Here is an 18039-nt window from a genome sequence, read left to right on the forward strand (position 1 = left end):
GGTTTCTGATTAACATCCCTAAGTAGAGAACAAGTAGTAATGATCTTGAAGTATTAGGTTAAGATACACTGAGGTTATTCTAAATTAAAATTCCTTTCATCCCTAAAACTTTTTCTAAAGTCCAGTCACAACTAGTCACAACTAAAGTCCATTTTCCCCCAACTAGAAAATATTATCAAAAAAAGGGAAACTGCCCAGCTAGTTGCAAAGGTTATTATTAGCAGCAAACTCATCAGTGAATGAGAGACTGCTCTCCCTCCTCCCTATTCAAAGAACAGACCACTAAACACCCTGACAGCTTCCATTTCCTGCCTACCCAATTCTTACTCTGAATGCCACCTCAGCCTTTTCCCATGTAGCAACCTCTATCTAATCTAAAAATCTCCTCCTCTCCCTTGGAAGATATACTTCCAGGAAAATCACCCAAGAAAGTAGAATCAGCCCAAGGCCAGGAACTTGGAAAATTTTTCCAGCCATTCTGTCCCTGGGGGCATAGCAACCACAAAAATAATGCCTCATTTGATGGTATCAGTCAATCTGAGAGTTCCCTATACCTTCATGTCACCTACACATAGTACAGAAGTAGAAGGGAATGTACATGCTAATAATCTCTTCACACCTAAGTCAGTTTTAAGACTCCTTTTTAAATACTGAAACTTAACAATTAAGTAGAATAGAAAAAGCTATTCCTGAATAGCTACTGCTTGTGTCTGGGAATAATCCACTATGGAGCAAAGACTAAAAAACAAACAAAAAAAAACAAACAAAAAAACCCCAGGGCAAAAACTGGGGGCAGGTGGGGAGGGAGTGAAATCCATCATATCATAGCCCAGGACAATTTAACTTCTCAGTTTAAATATATTAAGGCAACTTTCTTTTCCTCCTGGCTGCCTGAAGATCCACCGCCATCATCAATGACGCAGTGACTATCCGGATTAGGAAATTCATGACCAACCGACTGCTCCAGCAAAAACAAATGGTCATTGACGTCCTTCACCCCGGAAAGGCAACAGTACCTAAGACAGAAATTTGGGGAAAACTAGCAAAAATGTACAAGACCACCCCGATGTCATCTTTGTATTTGGATTCAGAACCCATTTTGGAGGTGGCAAAACAACTGGCTTTGACATGATTTATGATTCCTTGGATTATGCAAAGAAAAGTGAACCCGAACACAGACTTGCAAGACATGGCCTTTATGAGAAGAAAAAGACCTCAAGAAAACAGCAAAAGGAACGCAAGAACAGAATGAAGAAAGTCAGGGGGACTGCAAAGTCCAATGTTGGCGCTGGCAAAAAGAAGAAGTAAAGATTCTGCAGTGACTTTATCTGTATCTGTGGTGATTATGCAGATTTTTCATGAGAGGATTAATAAAACCTTTTATGTGCCTGGCATAAATAAATAAATAAATAAATAAATAAATAAATAAATAAATAAGTAAGTAAGTAAGTAAATACATTAAGGCGAACATAGGAAAAAACTGGTCACAGTTGGAAGATAATCAGGAGGAAAAAAATCAGGACTACTTGTAGGTACGCTATTCTTTCATTATTTTTGTCTTGTTTACAATCGCTAACACACCTGGCACTGAACCCATTTTAATCTCACAGCAACCCTGTGAGTTAAGTGCAGCTGTTATTATTAGCTCCATTCTGCAGATAAGCTGAGAAAAGTGACTACCCCTGGTTACACAGCTAGTAGACAGAGAAGACCAAACAACGCAAGAGTCTGCATCCAATCACTTCACTTTACTGCCTCTTGACAAAAGTGCACAATAAAGAATCTCATATGCTCCTAATTGCATTGAAAATAGCTGCAACTCTGAAACAGAATAATACAATGATTGTAAAATAGTAGTGGATTATTAAATATTTAATGTGCTGTTATATAGGATTTTATCTACCTGTGTGTGATTGTCAGTCTTACCTGAACCAATTCTCTATATGCAGACTTAGCAAGGTTATAAGGGACTAAAAGATTAGACCCCAGAAAATACAGAACTTCCAATCCAGTAAAAATCATAGCAAATTTGTTGATGATAACAATGGTCTCCAGAGGAACCAGACAGAGCCGTGCCAGTAGAGGAAGCATGTGAGCTGAAAAGAGCCAGATCTGCTTCGTTTTCATGACACAGGAGCATAAAGTACATACCACCAATTGACCTAAAACAGGGAGCAGAAGGCATTTAATTTTGAGCACTCAGTACCCATAAAATAAAAACAACAAAAAATCAGTAAGGAAGATGACACAGCTTTTGAAGACGCCTTTTAAGACCTCTTAGACAATAACTTTAATCAATCTTTAATTTCATCTGACCATAATGGCATGTACACATGAACTATGAACTTTGAACACCAATTACCTAGGATTAAACTTGAAAAATGCAGCACAACTAATTACTGGTCATACATTCCAGATGGCTTGTGCAGTATGGATTTATACAATGTCAATTTCAATATTATAATAAATCAGTGACTGTTTATGTATAGCTCCTTTTTTCAAAAGTCCTTAATAATTAACTGTTGTGAATTACAGGCAAAAACATAAAACTCAAGAGACAGTTAAATATCCAAGATCATAATGCCTCGAGAAAGATCTGTCTGAGGTTTAGATCTCTGTTTTATGTAGGACCACGCAAGGTTTTGCAAGTAACTCAATAACGAAGATTAAAAATGAAAAGTTTAAGCAACAAATTCTTCTCACATTATATGTGATTATATAAATATAATATTTATATAATATATAAATTATATTATATAATTACATTTATATAATATATAAATTATATTATATAATTACATGTGATTATATACATATTACATGTGATTACATGTGATTATATAAAACTCAGAAAAGAGAAAAAAAGGGGTGGAGGAAAAAACACCTCATTTTCTCATAATTCAACCACCCAAAAGTAGCACTGTTAAGATCTTGGGTTTTATAAAATGAAGCACTGCATATAAAGCCTTAGCATTACAACTACAGCCTAGTAAGCGTGAAGTGAAAGTTAAGTATCCATATTGTTATCTTTCCAGATTTTCCTATGCACATGATATACACAAATGCTTTAAAGATCACAGCATACATATTATATACTTCATAATCAGTTTCTTTCCATTTATACATTTCACATCTCTCCCCACTAATAAACATACATACACAGTTCATTTTTCAGTTGTCTAGTATATTACACTGAATGTATATGTAATATTAGCACTTGACTGTTTCCATATATTTCATAATTTTAAAATGATTTCTATGAATGGGCCTCCCTGGCGGCGTAAGGGGTTAAGTCTCAGCACTATGAAGCTATCGGCAGCCACTGCAGCATGATTTCAATCCCCAGTCAGGGAGCTAACCCACATAACAAAGCAGACCTCACCTGTCTCACCCAGATGCTCCCCTCAGCAGTGTATCTCAGTAGATCTACCTGCTCTGCTCCTCACTCTATCTCTGGTGAATCCTCTCACCCCCTGCACCACTGAGCTACATCCCAGTTCTTATATGTATAAATAAATCTTTTTTAAAAATAAAAATAAAATGATTTCTATGAATCAACTTATCTGTTTATAACATCTTTATCTCAACCTATTGAATATCTTCTTAGACTAAATTCCTGAAAAGTGGAATTACTGAGTCAAGCAGAACATTTTTTAAGGCTTTGGACACATACTGCCAGATTATCCCCCAGAAACCAAATGCCTAGAGTAGAGGGTGCTCATTTTCCTTTTGAGTTGTTGACAGTGAACATAATTTAAGGAGAAGAGCAAGAAATATTTCTAAGATTTTTAAAATTGGTATGTTGTTCGTTACAATAGCATTAAATATTACAAGTACATAAAAACATCTGCAATTACTTGGTGAAATACTGGTCCATATTCTTTGCCCATTCGTCTGCCAAGATGCATAGGCTTCTACTGTTTGATCAAGTCATTAATCCTTTGTTGTATGACCATGTTTTCCCAAAGTGTCATTTGTCTGAAAGTTTTTAAAAATGTTCTTCTCTTACAGAAGTGTTTACTGTAAGCAGCCAAGCCTATCTTCTTCGTGGTTTCCACTTCTGCTTCCACAGTTAATTACATAGCTTACCCATTCACGGTAGATAAGAGTTCACCTTTACTTTCTTTTAAACATGTTTTATTTTAAAAGCAACACATTAAAAAATAATAAATTAAAATTCAATACATTTTGCTATGGAATAAGATAAAAAGTAAAAATCTAAGTTTGTTTTGCCCAGATATTTAGTCAGTTATAGAAAAACTACCTAATAAAGGGCCTCCCTGGTGGCTCAAGGGGTTAAGACTCAGCACTGTGATGCTATCCGCAGCCACTGGAGCACAAGTTTAATCTCCGGCCAGGGAGCTGACCCACATGGTACAGCAGACCTCTCCTGACTCACCGGCTGCTCCCCTCAGCAGTGTATTTCAGTAGATCTGCCTGCTCTGCTACCCACTTTGTCTCTGGTGAAACCTTTCACTCCCCCCCAACACACACACACTTCTGGCCTATATCCCAGTTCCTTGCATGCATAAAGAAATAAAAATAAATCTTAAAAAACTATTGGAATTATTTAATTCTTTTCTCATTAACTTGAAATGTCACTTTAGCATACTTCTAAATCTTCTGTAAACCTGTATCTGTGTTGGAACTTGCCATTTTTGTTCAATCATTCACTCTGATGGCAGTGACATTCTGTTCCATGTCCCTGATGGGACCAAAATCCTCTTCACTGCACCTACCTGAATTTCTCAGATATTCTGAACATGTCATCTTCCAGATAATTTTAAGAATCATTTAGTCAAATTCTCTTCCTTCTTGCCAATGAAAGCAAAACATATGCATTCAGTGTAATATACTCTATTTTGGGATTTTGTATAGTGTTCTACCCATATAATTGTTATAAGAACATAAAAATGGCAACCATTTAACCTAAGGGTGAACATTTATTAACAATCTACTATAAAGCACATGTGGTATTTTTCTCTCACAAATGTTAATTTTAACTTTGAAAGCACCTATATGCAAATAATGTGAAAAACTTGTCATAAAGGCATAAAAAAGAAAAATCTACAATAATAAAGAAAATATGTGGTTACATGCTTCATTTATTAAATTTGTTGTGCTACATCAGTACCAATTCAGAGAATTAAAAAGGAGAGATAACGCATCTGTGGTATTATCCAAGACTACTCTCCCCACCTGAGAGAGGGAAATTTGCTTTCTGGAAAGGTAGACAGGCTCCTTGGCACAGCCCCTGGGTAAAGAAGGGATTAAAATAAAAGTCTGGACCCTGAAAGATGAGAGCTCCATGCATCGTGCCAGGTGTGTTGCCACACAGTTCCAGGTACCTGCACAGGCCTTCCTACAGGGAAGGAAGAGTCCTCCTAGGGGGAACTGACCTGTCAGAGTGAAAAGACCTGCAAAAACTCACATGCAAGAATCTCCCCCCAAAACAGCCACTCCCACTGATTACCCACAGAGGAACACACTAGTTGGCATGGCCCAAGGAGATTCCCATCAACAATGTAATAACTCACTTTAATACAAATGATTTAATCAAGAACCCCAGAAATTTAGGTAAAATTTAAAAGTTTAAGTTAGCTTCAAGTGGAATCTAAACATCAGTTTTTATAATTCTTTATTTAACATAACCAGGCGAGTCTAAGCGAGTCTTGAGAAACACAATCTTCCTATAAAATAAAAAGACCAAAACAGAAAAAAGATCTCAGAGAAAATGGAGAAAATGCAAGGAATAAAAGAAAGGTTCAAGAAATTATAATACTTTCAAAGAGATAACACAGCTAAGAAATAAAAGACTCACATTGAAGAAGGGGAGGGGAGGGAGTGAGAAAAGGGAAGAAGAGGAACAGAGGGGTAGGAAAACAGCTGATGTGTACCATAAAACTGTGGTGTTTCCCACATGCAAAAGAATGAAACTAGACCAATACCTCTCACCATGCACAAAAATCAACTCAAAATGGATAAAAGAACTGGACATAAGACCTGAAATCATAAAATATATCGAAGAAAATATAGGTAAAACACTACACACACACATCTCAGTGACATCTGTAAAGACTCATCACCCAAAGCAAAGAAAGTCAAGGAAAAGATAAACACCTGGGATTACGTCAAACTGGAAAGCTTCTGTACAGAAAAAGAGACATTAACCAAAACAGAGAGATACCACACAGATTGGGAAAAAATCTTTGCACTCCATACAACTGATAAGGGACTGATCACAAAGATATACAAAGAACTCACATGACTCAACAAAAAGTAAACAATCCAGTCAAAAAATAGGCAGAGGAACTTAAAAGACATTTCTCCAAAGAGGAAATGCAAATGGCCAATAGGCATATGTAAAAATGTTCAACATCCCTTATAATCAGGGAAATGCAAATCAAAACCATATTGAGATACCACTTTACCCCAATGAGAATGGCACATATCAAAAAAAAAAAACTGGCAACAACAAATGTTGGCGAGGATGTGGTGAAAAAAGAGAACTCTCCTACATTGCTGGTGGCAGTGCAAACTGGTCCAACCACCATGGAAAGCTGTCTGGAGGTTCCTTAGTCTACTAAAAACGGAGCTACCATATGACCCAGCAATTCCACTCCTAGGGATCTACCCAAAGGACACAAAAACACTGATTCAAAAGAACACCTGTACCCTTATGTTTATTGCAGCACTATTTATAATAGGTAAAAGCTGGAAACAACCTAAATGCCCAAAAATTGATGACTGGATCAAGAAGATGTGGTATATATACACAATGGAATATTATTCAGCAATGAAAAAAGATAAACTCATGCTATTTGCAGCAACGTGGATGGAGCTAGAAGGAATTATGCTCAGTGAAGTAAGTCAGAAGGAAAAAGAAAAATATCGGATGATTTCGCTTATAGGAGGAATATAGGGGAACCAAATAAGACATCAATGTGAAAAAATAAGAAGAAGACATAACACAACAAAACAAAAACAGACAATTATAATTCAGAGATACACTGCAGGGGAGGAGGAAGGAGAGGGATCAGAGGGAAGGAGAGAGACACAGGGGACTAAGGTGATGGTGCACAGGTGCAATGGTTTAAGAAATTCTATGGGGACTACACAGGGTGGGAGAGGAGCAAATACTGTTTAAAAATGAACAATGATGGGGCCTCCCCTGGTGGTGCAGCGGTTGAACCCTGGGCTGAGGGGCTGCCCGCAGCCTCTGCAGTGCCGGTTCATTCCCCGGCCGCTGGCGAGGGTCCCACCAAAAAAAAAAAAAAAAAAAAAAGTAGTGTTTCTTTACTATTAAAAATAAGTCTACTTCTAAAAAACAGAAAAATAACTTTACATCTTTGATTAAAAAATTCAAAAGCGGGCCTCCCTGGTGGCGCAGCGGTTGAGCGCTGGGTTGAGAAGCTGCCCGCAGCCTCCACGGCGCCGGTTCGATACCTGGATGCTCCCCGGCCACCGGAGGAGGGTCCCACATGGCGCGCAGACCTCTCCTGCCGCCCGCTGCTCCCCTCAGCAGTGTACTTCGGTCCTTCTGCCTGCTCTGCTCCCCGCTCTGGCTCTGGTGAATTCTCTCACCCTCCCGCGCTTCTGACTGTACCCAGTGCTTGTATGAATAAATAAATAAATAAATATTAAAAAAAAAATTTAAAAAAAAAAAAATTCAAAAGCTGAAACTCTGACAGAAACAAAGAGCTTAGAAGAAGAGCTTTAATACTGGGTGGGACTTGAGCTGTCACAATGGCACCTCGCACCCTGTGTTCCTGCTCTGAAGACTAAATTTCCTTGTTCCACATGATGTAAACTTCCTCTAAGCTCTGAAAGTTCCCTGACCTAAGCCAGCACATTCAGTGCTCAGCTCTGCTTCATTTATCTTCTTTCACAGAAGAGTATGCTTCAGGTGCTGTATTTTTTTTTTTTAAGGCAAACTCCTATTTAGGAGAAAAGAGGGAAGGAATCATCTGTTAGTGGAAATCTCTCCCGCCGCTCCAAAAAGAGAATAGGAGATTGTTTATTCCCATGTGCCTGTTCCAACCAATAATTCTGAATAAATCAAAATAAAAATGTGCAATTTGGACCTGAGGACTCTTCTACCGGAAACCTCTCTAGGAAATCCACAACTCTAATGGTGGCATAATCAAACTGTTAAATTTTTTAAAAATTCACTAGTAGAATGGAAAGGGACAAAGTTATTCTAAAATCAAATTCAGAAGAAAATATGCTACTTAATAGTTTAGATTTTACTTCCAATTAACTGAATCTTTTTTTTTAATAATAAATTTTATTTTTATATTCCCCATACAACTGCAGCCCCCCCATTCTGACCCCAATCCCTCCCCTCCCACCCCCGTCCCCTAAAAGTGTCTCTGGTTCGTAGTTTTTTGTTGATTTTGATTTTCACTTTCTTATAGTTATTCGTTTTCCTGGTCCCTTATTTAAGTTTTCTAGATTCCTGCTATGAGTGAGACCATCCGGTATTTTTCTTTTTCTTTTTGGCTTATTTCGCTGAGCATGATCCCTTCCAGTGCCATCCATGTTGCTGCAAATTGCATGTGTTTATCTCCAATTAACTGAATCTTAATTGAATAAACAGACTATCACAGTCACTAACAGGAAAATTTAAAGAAATGTTTCAGATTTACACTAAACTGCACTCATTACAGAATAAAAAAGAATACTTTACAAGCTTTCTAGCCTGGCAAATATTTTCATAATCGCATGCTACCATTATTGAATATATCAACTCATAGGAAAAGTCATAAAGCAACATTGTTTGTCTCTATTGTCTTTTAAAATCTATTATGTGAAGATTAGTGTTCTCCTGCCCCTAAGGCAAGTCCTGTCACTTTAGACTACACAGTCTCAATCTAATGATAACCAGAATTTTGAAACTGACTAAAAGTTGTTAGATACCCTCCTCTGGCTGTTTTTGCTTCTTTGCTTAGCTCCTAGGAATCTGGAAGTTCAATCCCTGTTGGGATCTTCTCACCCCTGTAAAGGTCCCTATTGAAAAGGACCTATAAAAATCCCCAAGATTCTTGGGGATTCTAGTTCAAAGGAAACTAACATCCCTGCCTACATATATCAGACAGGAGAATCCCAAAGTCAAAACAAGCCACAGCCAGCCAACCCACGGTGGGCCTTTATGAAAGTTTAGAATTGTAATACAAGCCACATAGGTAATTTTTAATTTTCTGGTAGTCTTATTTGAAATATGAAAAAGAAACAGGTGGAATTAACAATCTTTTATTTAACCTAATACACACCAATATTTTCATATAGACATCTCACCTTAATACTAATAAATTAACAAGATATTTGCATCTTTTTTTTGAACTCAGTCTTAGAAAACAGGTGTGTGGTTTATATTTATAGCCTATCTTAATCTGAACTAGCTGCATTTCAAGTGCTCTAAAGTATAAGTGGCTAGTCTTAGAGAGTGCAGCTTTCAATACTGCAGGGTTGATCAGATACCAGTTCACAACATGCACACCACAAATACACACACACCAACCACATTAGACACATGACTCCCCAAAAGGTCCACAATGAATTCTACAAACATGGAGGGCTGGGAGGTATTTCAGAGAAAACCGTTCTTTCTGAAGATTTCCTCCTCCAATCTCTAACAGTGAACCTATTCATATCTCTACTCTGGTGAACTTAAGAGTCACAAAACAGGTTTTCTCTCACTTCCTTTTTTGCAATCCTGGCATGGGAGGCCTGGAACTCTGCTCTGGACTGTGTCTACATTGCTCAAAGGTCTTGGCCAACATTTCTATTTTTAACATTCCACTAACTAAACATTTCAATCCTGACTTAAGTTCTTGTTGTTTCTGGCAATTTATTTTTGATACGGTGATGACTTTTAACAATTGCTTTAAGATTATAAATTTCATTTTAATCTTACAAATAATTAGCTTTATTTATAAATTAAACTTCCCAGATACTTAAAATACCCCCCAAAAAGATGCAAGCAACTATGGGCTATATGATTATAAATACACTAAATAAGAAATATCTTATTTAAAACACTTAAATAAACAATTTATAAACACTTAAAATAAGAAAGATGGGGGGGGAAAAGACTAAAAACAATATTTAATGATGGTGGCTGCATTTGGAAAGAGTCATCATGAGTAACTTGGGCATTTTCCAGCTTCCTCTGTATGGGTATTCTATTACAATACTTACCTATTAAGGCTGTGGTAAACCGATTCATGGAGAGAGGTTCTAAATACATTGGTCCTTCATAGGCAGACTCCAGTTCACTCCTAACATAGTCCCTAAATAAGCAAAAGGAAAAGAAGGTATTAGAAATACTCAAACTCTTTTGGGGAGAGTGAAGCAGGTAAAGCACGGTATTCTTTTAAGAAGCATACCATGCTAGTAACATCTCTCTCTACATAGATAAAAAGGAAAAAATTATGGATTAAGAACTCTATATGGATCACCTTCATCTCTTCCTTCCATGCACTGAAAACAATTTACAGAAACTGAATTTTTTTTCATTAGGTACAGAAGGCAACAAAAGCTCCACTTTGTGGGATTGTCTTTTTCTTATGGATTTATTAAAAATTATCCATTGTCTAGTAAAAAGCCAACTGAGACATCTTCAAGCCTACCACTTAACTAACTCTACTTAGGAATAACATGACATTCCCCACTTTTGGATCTCTTCCGCCATCCCTCCCAAGGTTTTATCTCCAATAATCCTTAATTAGAATAAAGTCACAAACTGGTTAGAAAACTGGCTCATAGCAGTACACTCCTTACAAATTTTTTTCTAACTCTATAGGGAATCTATGCTTAAATTATTTAAGTAGGCTACAATTTATTCTGAAACAAATTTTAGACAGAACACTCCTTTTTAAATTTAATTCATTTAACATGTGGTTATTGAGAAATACCAAGATTTAAATGGTGGTCAAAAAGTCTTTACACTAGACAAAACAGTGGGTACTTTTAATATCAAGGAAAATAGTTCTCCCTCTTTTCTTCAACTGTCAAATGACAATATTATTTTAAAATAGAATGTTTCTCAAGTATTCCTGAACTCACATGGCTATGTTTATTTTCCATGAAATTACTTCATGTTAGGCAATCAAGTTGAATTCTTTTATCAAAGTATAGCCAAACAAGACATAACCCCTCCATATCAGAAAAGACTATTGTCAAAAATCAAAATTAAAAATAAAGCAAAAATTTGCTAAGAATGGCAGCAGTTTGAATGACAACTATAAAAATCAATGACTAAGCTTCATGATGACTTAGCATCTCTCCCCTATGATTTCTTTCTAATTGAAGTGTAACTGACATGACTCTATATCTAACATATAATGTACTGACAGTCTCTTCCTACTTAAAGAAAAAGTCAAAATTCTCAAGAGGAAAGACTTTAATGCATTGGTTGTCAAGCAGAGGTGATCTTGCCTAGAAGGGGGGCATTCTGTACTGTCTGGAGATATTTTTGGTTGTCGTAACTTGGAGGAGGTCGGGGTTGCTACTGGCTCCTAGTCTATGGACGTTACCAGACATACCCCTAAAATGCAAAGGCAGCTTCACAACACAGAGCCATCCAGTCCAAGAGGTCAGTGCTTGAACCCGTTTTAATGTAGAGAGGAACAAACACTAGAAATGCAAATACACACAAATACCTGACTTCTAGATCACTGTGTGTGACCATCAAGGGGATTATTCTATTTTCTAGCTTTAGGATATAAAGCATTAAGAGAATTACAAAATTTAAAAGAAAATACACACATCAATGCCACTTGTCACTTACAAAGTCTCTGAAAATGTGAAAAAAGAAATAAATTTATATTTAAAAGATATAGGAATCCCAGAACTACCTATGCCTCTAAAGTCAAGTAATTTCTTTGACTACTATAGCCACTCCAACAGATACAATTTATTTTTTTAATATTTTATTTTATATAAGTCTTAACATCATTTTTCATTTTTGCACAATGTATGCATTTTCATTTTGGTTATATTCCCCATACAATTGCACCCCTCCTTATTTTGACCCTAGTCCTTCCTCTCCCCGCTCTTCCCCCCTCCACTCCCAGATTTCAAACTATACTACAAAGCCATAATCATCAAAACTGCATGGTACTGGAACCAGAACAGACACACGGACCAATGAAACCAAATAGAAAAACCAGAAATAAACCCACAGATTTATGGTCAACTAATCTTTGACAAAGGAACAAAGAATATGCAATGGAACAAAGAAAGTTTGTTCAATAAATGGTGCTGGGAAAACTGGATTGCTACATGCAAAAGAATGAAGCTTGACTACTACCTCACACCATGCACAAAAACCAACTCAAAATGGATTAAAGAACTAGACATAAGACCTGAAACCATAAAATGCGTAGAAGGAAATATAGGCAAAACACTACATGACATGCATCTCAAAGACATCTTTAGAGACACATCACCCAAAGCAGTGATAATGAAGGGCAAAGATAAACAGCTGGGACTACATCAAATTAAAGAGCTTCTGCACAGCAAAAGAGACAATAACCAAAACAAAGAGATACCCCACCAACTGGGAGAAAATTTTTGCACACAACACTAATGATAAAGGACTGATCACAAAAATCTACAAAGAGCTGATGAGACTCAACAAAAACAAAGAAAATAATCCAGTCAAAAAATGGGCAGAAGAGCTAAAAAGAAACTTCTCCAAAGAGGAAATGCAAATGGCCAACAGGCATATGAACGAATGTTCAACATCACTTGTAATCAGGGAAATGCAAATCAAAATTACAATGAGATACCATCTTACACCAGTGAGAATGGCACATACTAAAAAAACTAGCAACAACAAATGTTGGCGAGGTTGTGGAGAAAAAGAAACTCTCCTGCATTGCTAGTGGGAATGCAAAATGGTCCAACCACTATGGAGAGCTGTGTGGAGATTTCTTGACCTACTAAAGATAGAGCTTCCATATGATCCAGCAATTCCACTCCTAGCTATTTACCCAAATGACACAGAAATATTAATTCCAAAGGGCACCTGCATCCCTATGTTTATAACAGGTACAATTTAAAGCCAGTAACAACAGGGCCTCCCTGGTGGCATGGGGGCTAAAGGCATAGTGCTATTAAGCTATCACCAGCCACTGCAACATGAGTTTGATCCCTGGCCAGAAAGCTACCAACATGGTGCAGCAGACCTCTCCTGTCTTGCCCGCTGCTCCCCTCAGCAGTCTATTTCAGTAGATCCACCTGTTCTGCTCCCACTTTGCCTGTGGTGAATCCTGACCCCCCGACCCCTGTATCTCTGGCCTACACCTCAGTTTTTCTCCAAATAAATAACTAAATCTTTAAATAAATAAAGCCCATGTAGAGAGAAAGCAGATTAGGGCTTGCCAGGGGCAGGAACTAACACAAGGATAGGGAACTGACACAAAGGAGCACCAGGCTCCATTTTGGGGGGAAGAAAATGTTTTGGAATTAAATCATGGTAACTGGTTATACATTATGAATATCACTGAACTGTTCACTTTAAGAGGTTATTTTTACATTGTATATACTAATAATTCAGCTCAATAAAAAAGGAGGGGAGACTGCAAGAGCACTATCCCCAAAGGTAAAATCCAAAGGGGCCCCCAAAGGACATCAGTCCCCAGGAGCTCTGAGTGAGGAGAGGACATTGCCAAGGTGGGTTCCTGGTCACATTTCCTTCCCTTGTTTGCTTCTGTCACTGCTGAGTGTTGATAATATAACTCAGCAAACTCAACATTATTCCAGAATTTTATTGCTGAAACATTAGCTAACTATTTCACATTATTTCATAGACTGCTTTATCTCATTCTCTTTTTAACGGTCCTTTGTCTTTCTTCAGGGTCTCTTACATTTAAATTCAAAATTTACTTAACAGGGGCCTCCCTGGTGGTGCAAAGGGTTAAGTACAGCACTGTGAAGTTATCTGCAGCCACTGTAGCATGAGTTTGATCCCTGGCCAGCCAGGGAGCTACCCACATGGTGGAGCAGACCTCTCCTGACTTGTCCGCTGCTTCCCTCAGCAGTTTATTTCAGTAGATCCGCCTGTTCTGTTCCCTACTCTGTCTCTGATGAATGCTCTCATCCCCGCACCAGTGTCCTGTACCTCAATTCTTGTATGCATAAATAAATCTTTAAAAAAAATTTATTTAACAAAATTTGAATGGACACTTAACAACAGCTGTGTTTTTAAAAACTAAGGCTTTTACACACACACACACACACACACACACACACATGCTGGCACTCTGCCAGGCTTTAGGAATACTGCAGTAGGCATGAACTCCCTCTCCAGGAGGGGAGACATACATGAAACAGGTACTCGCCCCAGCAATTAATTACATTGTAATAAATGCTATAAAGGAAAATATGAATGTTGTAATAAAGCTTTTTAAGATTTTTGAAAGATTTGTGTTCACAGCTCTATTTAAAAATATTTTTCCTTCTACTGCTAGATCATTACTTCATTGAGTTCTTTCCTTCTTTCCATTTAAATACCACATATTTTACCTCTTATTCTATCTGACAGGATTACAAAATGTAATAGCTTTATATTATAAAATGTAAAAGCTTTATTGTAACTATTTCCTTTTCTTTTATTTTATCCTATATTCTTTTGGGTTTTTTAATCAGCCAACTCTCAACTTTCTAATTCTTTTTGATTTCCTTTTTAATTCTTATTTACTCTCCATATAGTCATTACTTTGTGATTTGCTGAGATTATCAGACAGGAAGGATGGTCTGCATTCTGGAAAAATTATCAGCCTCTACGCTATAAAGCTGTGCTGATATTGCACAGCTTTTTCCCACCCAAGCCTGAGAACTGCTCCCTTCAATGGGACAACCTACCTTTATCCCAGTTCTTTCTTTTTTTTTTTTACTTTTTTTTCTTATTAGTATTTTTAAATTTTATATATATTTTACACCACTTTTCATTTTTGCACAATGTATTCATTTTCATCTTGGTTATATTCCCCATACAATTCTCACCCCCCCCACCCGTTTTGATCCTACACCCTCCTCCCTAAATGCCTAAAAATAGATGACTGGATCAAGAAGATGTGGTACATATACACAATGGAATATTACTCAGCAATCAAAAAAGATAAACTCATGCAATTTGCAGCAACATGGATGGAGCTGGAAGGGATCATGCTCAGGGAAATAAGCCAGAAAGAAAAAGAAAAATACCAGATGGTCTCATATATAGCAGGAATTTAGAAAACCTAATAAGGGACCAGGAAAAAGACTAATTATGATATAGTAAAAATCAAAATCAACAAGCAACTATAAACCAGAGACACTTAACCCCATTTCTGCCTCATCTACATGGTCTGTCACTTATCCCATGAGAGAAATGAATGCCAGCCAACTCGATCCCCACGACTCAACTCCCACCTCCCAAGACAGTTCTTGGGAATCTTCAGACAGACAACGGGCCTAAAAAGCCAGGCTAAAGGTCTGATTTTGCCACACAGCAACCAATGAGCTGTCCTCAGAGAATTCAGGGCACTGAATCCCAAACTATGCAGATGAACTGAAATAAGCAGCATGTGAACAAAAACCTATACATACCACTTCTGGCACCTCATGCTGGCAAAGAAATCTCTTAGTCACTCAGTCCCAACAGGGTAGGTCACTCACAAACAGGAAAAAACTGGACAGAAAGCCTAAATAAGAATGAGCTTTAGGGGCCTCCCTGGTAGTGCAAGGTAAGCACCGCACTATGATGCAATCTGCAACCTCTGCAGCACGAGTTTGATCCCCAGCTGGTCAGGGAGAAACCCACATGGTGCAGCAGACCTCTCCTGCCCGCTGCTCCCCTCAGCAGTGTATTTCAGTCAGTCTGGCTGTTCTGTTCCCCATTCTGTCTCTGGTGGATCCTCTCACCCCCACTTCCCCCACATCTCTGGCTGTACCCCAGCTCTTGTATACATAAATTAATAAATCTTTTAAAACAAAAAACAAAAAAACAGAATGAGCATGAGAAGGAATTACTCAAAATTCCAGGAGTCATTTTAGTCTGAACCAAGAGCCACAAAATTCTGTTATTCTGTTATTTATTCTGTTATTTATTATTTTGTTATTTATTATTATTATACAGAATATATTATACAGAATTATTATTATTATACAGAATATATTATTGTTATTTATTATTTATAAAATTCTGTTATTTATTCTGTTAAATGTTAACAGAACTTTGTAACTATTTTAAGATTCCATCAAATAAGGGGCCTCTTTGGTGGTACAGGGGTTAAGTCTGAGTGCTATCACCAGCCACTGAGGCATGAGTTTGAATCCTGCCAGGGAGATGACCCATGTGGCGCAGCAGACCTCTCTTGTCTCACCTGCTGCTCCCCTCAGTGTATATCCACCTGTTCTGCTCACTCTGTCTCTGGTGAATCCTCTCGCCCCTTCCGCTCACCCATCTGGCTTAAAACCCAGTTCTTGTATGCATAAATAAACAAAAATAAATCTTAAAGAGACTGTATCAAATAAGATGTTCAAAAGGATTATCACAATTCTTCAATGTAGAAAATTCAAATGATAATATGTATTAAGTTGGTCAAAAGCAAGAATTCCTGCCATGCTACTTATAACTGAATAAACTTTCCCTTCCTAAATCTCTTTTCCTTTGTGCCATTTGTGAAATGTGACATTCATTGAGCACTAAAAACCTAAACACATTGAAAATCTATTTCCTCTAGTCGTCATCATCCCCGTCCGTGTCGGCCCCCCCCCCCCACCATAGCCTGTCCTCCTTTGAATGAAACTGATTGGAGGCATGCATTAGAGTAAAATGCATGAAAAGGGCGTCAGGAAGAGAGCATGCCACTAGAAAAATGCCTGCTATAAAGAGCATACAAGTACTAAAAAACACACAACAACAACCCAGGTCACCAACTTCACTCAATGATTAAATATCTTCACTTACAGCAGTCTCTTAGGTCACCTGAGGCACTGGGCAACTCAAAAACAGTCTGTACATTCCAGCCACTTACTTAAGCTTTTAAACAGGAGGAATGCCAAAGAATTTTCGATTATCTTTTTTTAAATTTATTTATTTATGCATACAAGAACTGGGATCTAGGCCAGAGGTGGGTGGGGGTTGGGGGTAAGAGACAAAGTGGGAAACAGAACAGGTGGACTGACTGAAATACACTGCTGAGGGGTGCCGTGGGCAAGACAGGAGAGATCTGCTGCGCTATGTGGGCAGCTCCCTGGCCAGTTGGGGATCGAACTCATAATGCAGTGGCCACGGATAGCTTCACAGAGCTGTGCTTTACCCCTTGCGCTACCAGTGATAGCACCATGAAGTGCAAATTATATTAAGAGGAAAAATACTGAAATACATAATATCTTCAACTTTTTTAGCTTAATGTCAAAAGTAATCCCTAAGATGGGCATTTTTCCTACATTAGTTTCAGACAAGTAACCTGCCAAGATATATATTAATGTATTAATATATAGTATATATTATATATTATATATATTATATATATTAATATATATATATTATATATAATCATATCAAGTGTGATTCTGAAACTAATTTTCTTTCTTCCACCAAGAGGACTAAAACAAGGTATCAAAAAACAGGGCTCAGAATTGAAGTCTAGGATCATCCCTTACTGGCTGCTTGCCCACTTCCATTTTTTAATCTGTAAATCCCAAAGAAACAAAATGAAATGAAGAACAGGAAAAGTTCTTGCACACCATAAAATTTTATTACCATTCTTTTTACTGTTTAAAATAAAGTTTATTTCTGGGGCCTCCATGGTGGCGCAAGGGGTTAAGACACAGCACTATGAGGCAGTCTGCAACCACGGCAGCACAAGTTCAATCACCCACCAGGGAGGTGATCCACATTGTGCAGCAGACCTCTCCTGCTTCACCCGCTGCTCCCCTCAGCAGTGTATTTCAGTCAGTCCGCCTATTCTGTTCCCCACTCTGTCTCTGGTGAATTCTCTCACACCCCGCACCTCTGGCCTGTAACCCAGTTCTTGTATGCAT

At 37.7% G+C, this 18039-nt stretch overlaps 1 protein-coding gene and 1 pseudogene across 4 annotated transcripts in view; one reads left to right on the forward strand and one right to left on the reverse strand.

Moving 5' to 3' along the window:
• The window catches only part of RNF145 (ring finger protein 145), a 57653-nt gene that overhangs the window by 20203 nt on the left and 19411 nt on the right, over nucleotides 1-18039 (reverse strand). For all 4 annotated transcript variants that reach the window (XM_037501150.2, XM_037501152.2, XM_037501151.2 and 1 more), the window contains 2 exons: nucleotides 10201-10292; nucleotides 1927-2162 (listed from right to left, as the gene is read on the reverse strand). In XM_037501150.2, coding sequence (XP_037357047.1) covers nucleotides 1927-2162; nucleotides 10201-10292 — 328 coding nt within the window. The remainder of the gene's footprint in view (nucleotides 1-1926; nucleotides 2163-10200; nucleotides 10293-18039) is intronic.
• LOC119235834 (40S ribosomal protein S24-like) lies at nucleotides 40-1397 on the forward strand (annotated as a pseudogene).

Source organism: Talpa occidentalis, unplaced genomic scaffold (genome assembly GCF_014898055.3).
Source record: "Talpa occidentalis isolate TD23 unplaced genomic scaffold, MPIMG_talOcc4v2.1 talOcc4.9, whole genome shotgun sequence".
NCBI lineage: Eukaryota > Metazoa > Chordata > Mammalia > Eulipotyphla > Talpidae > Talpa > Talpa occidentalis.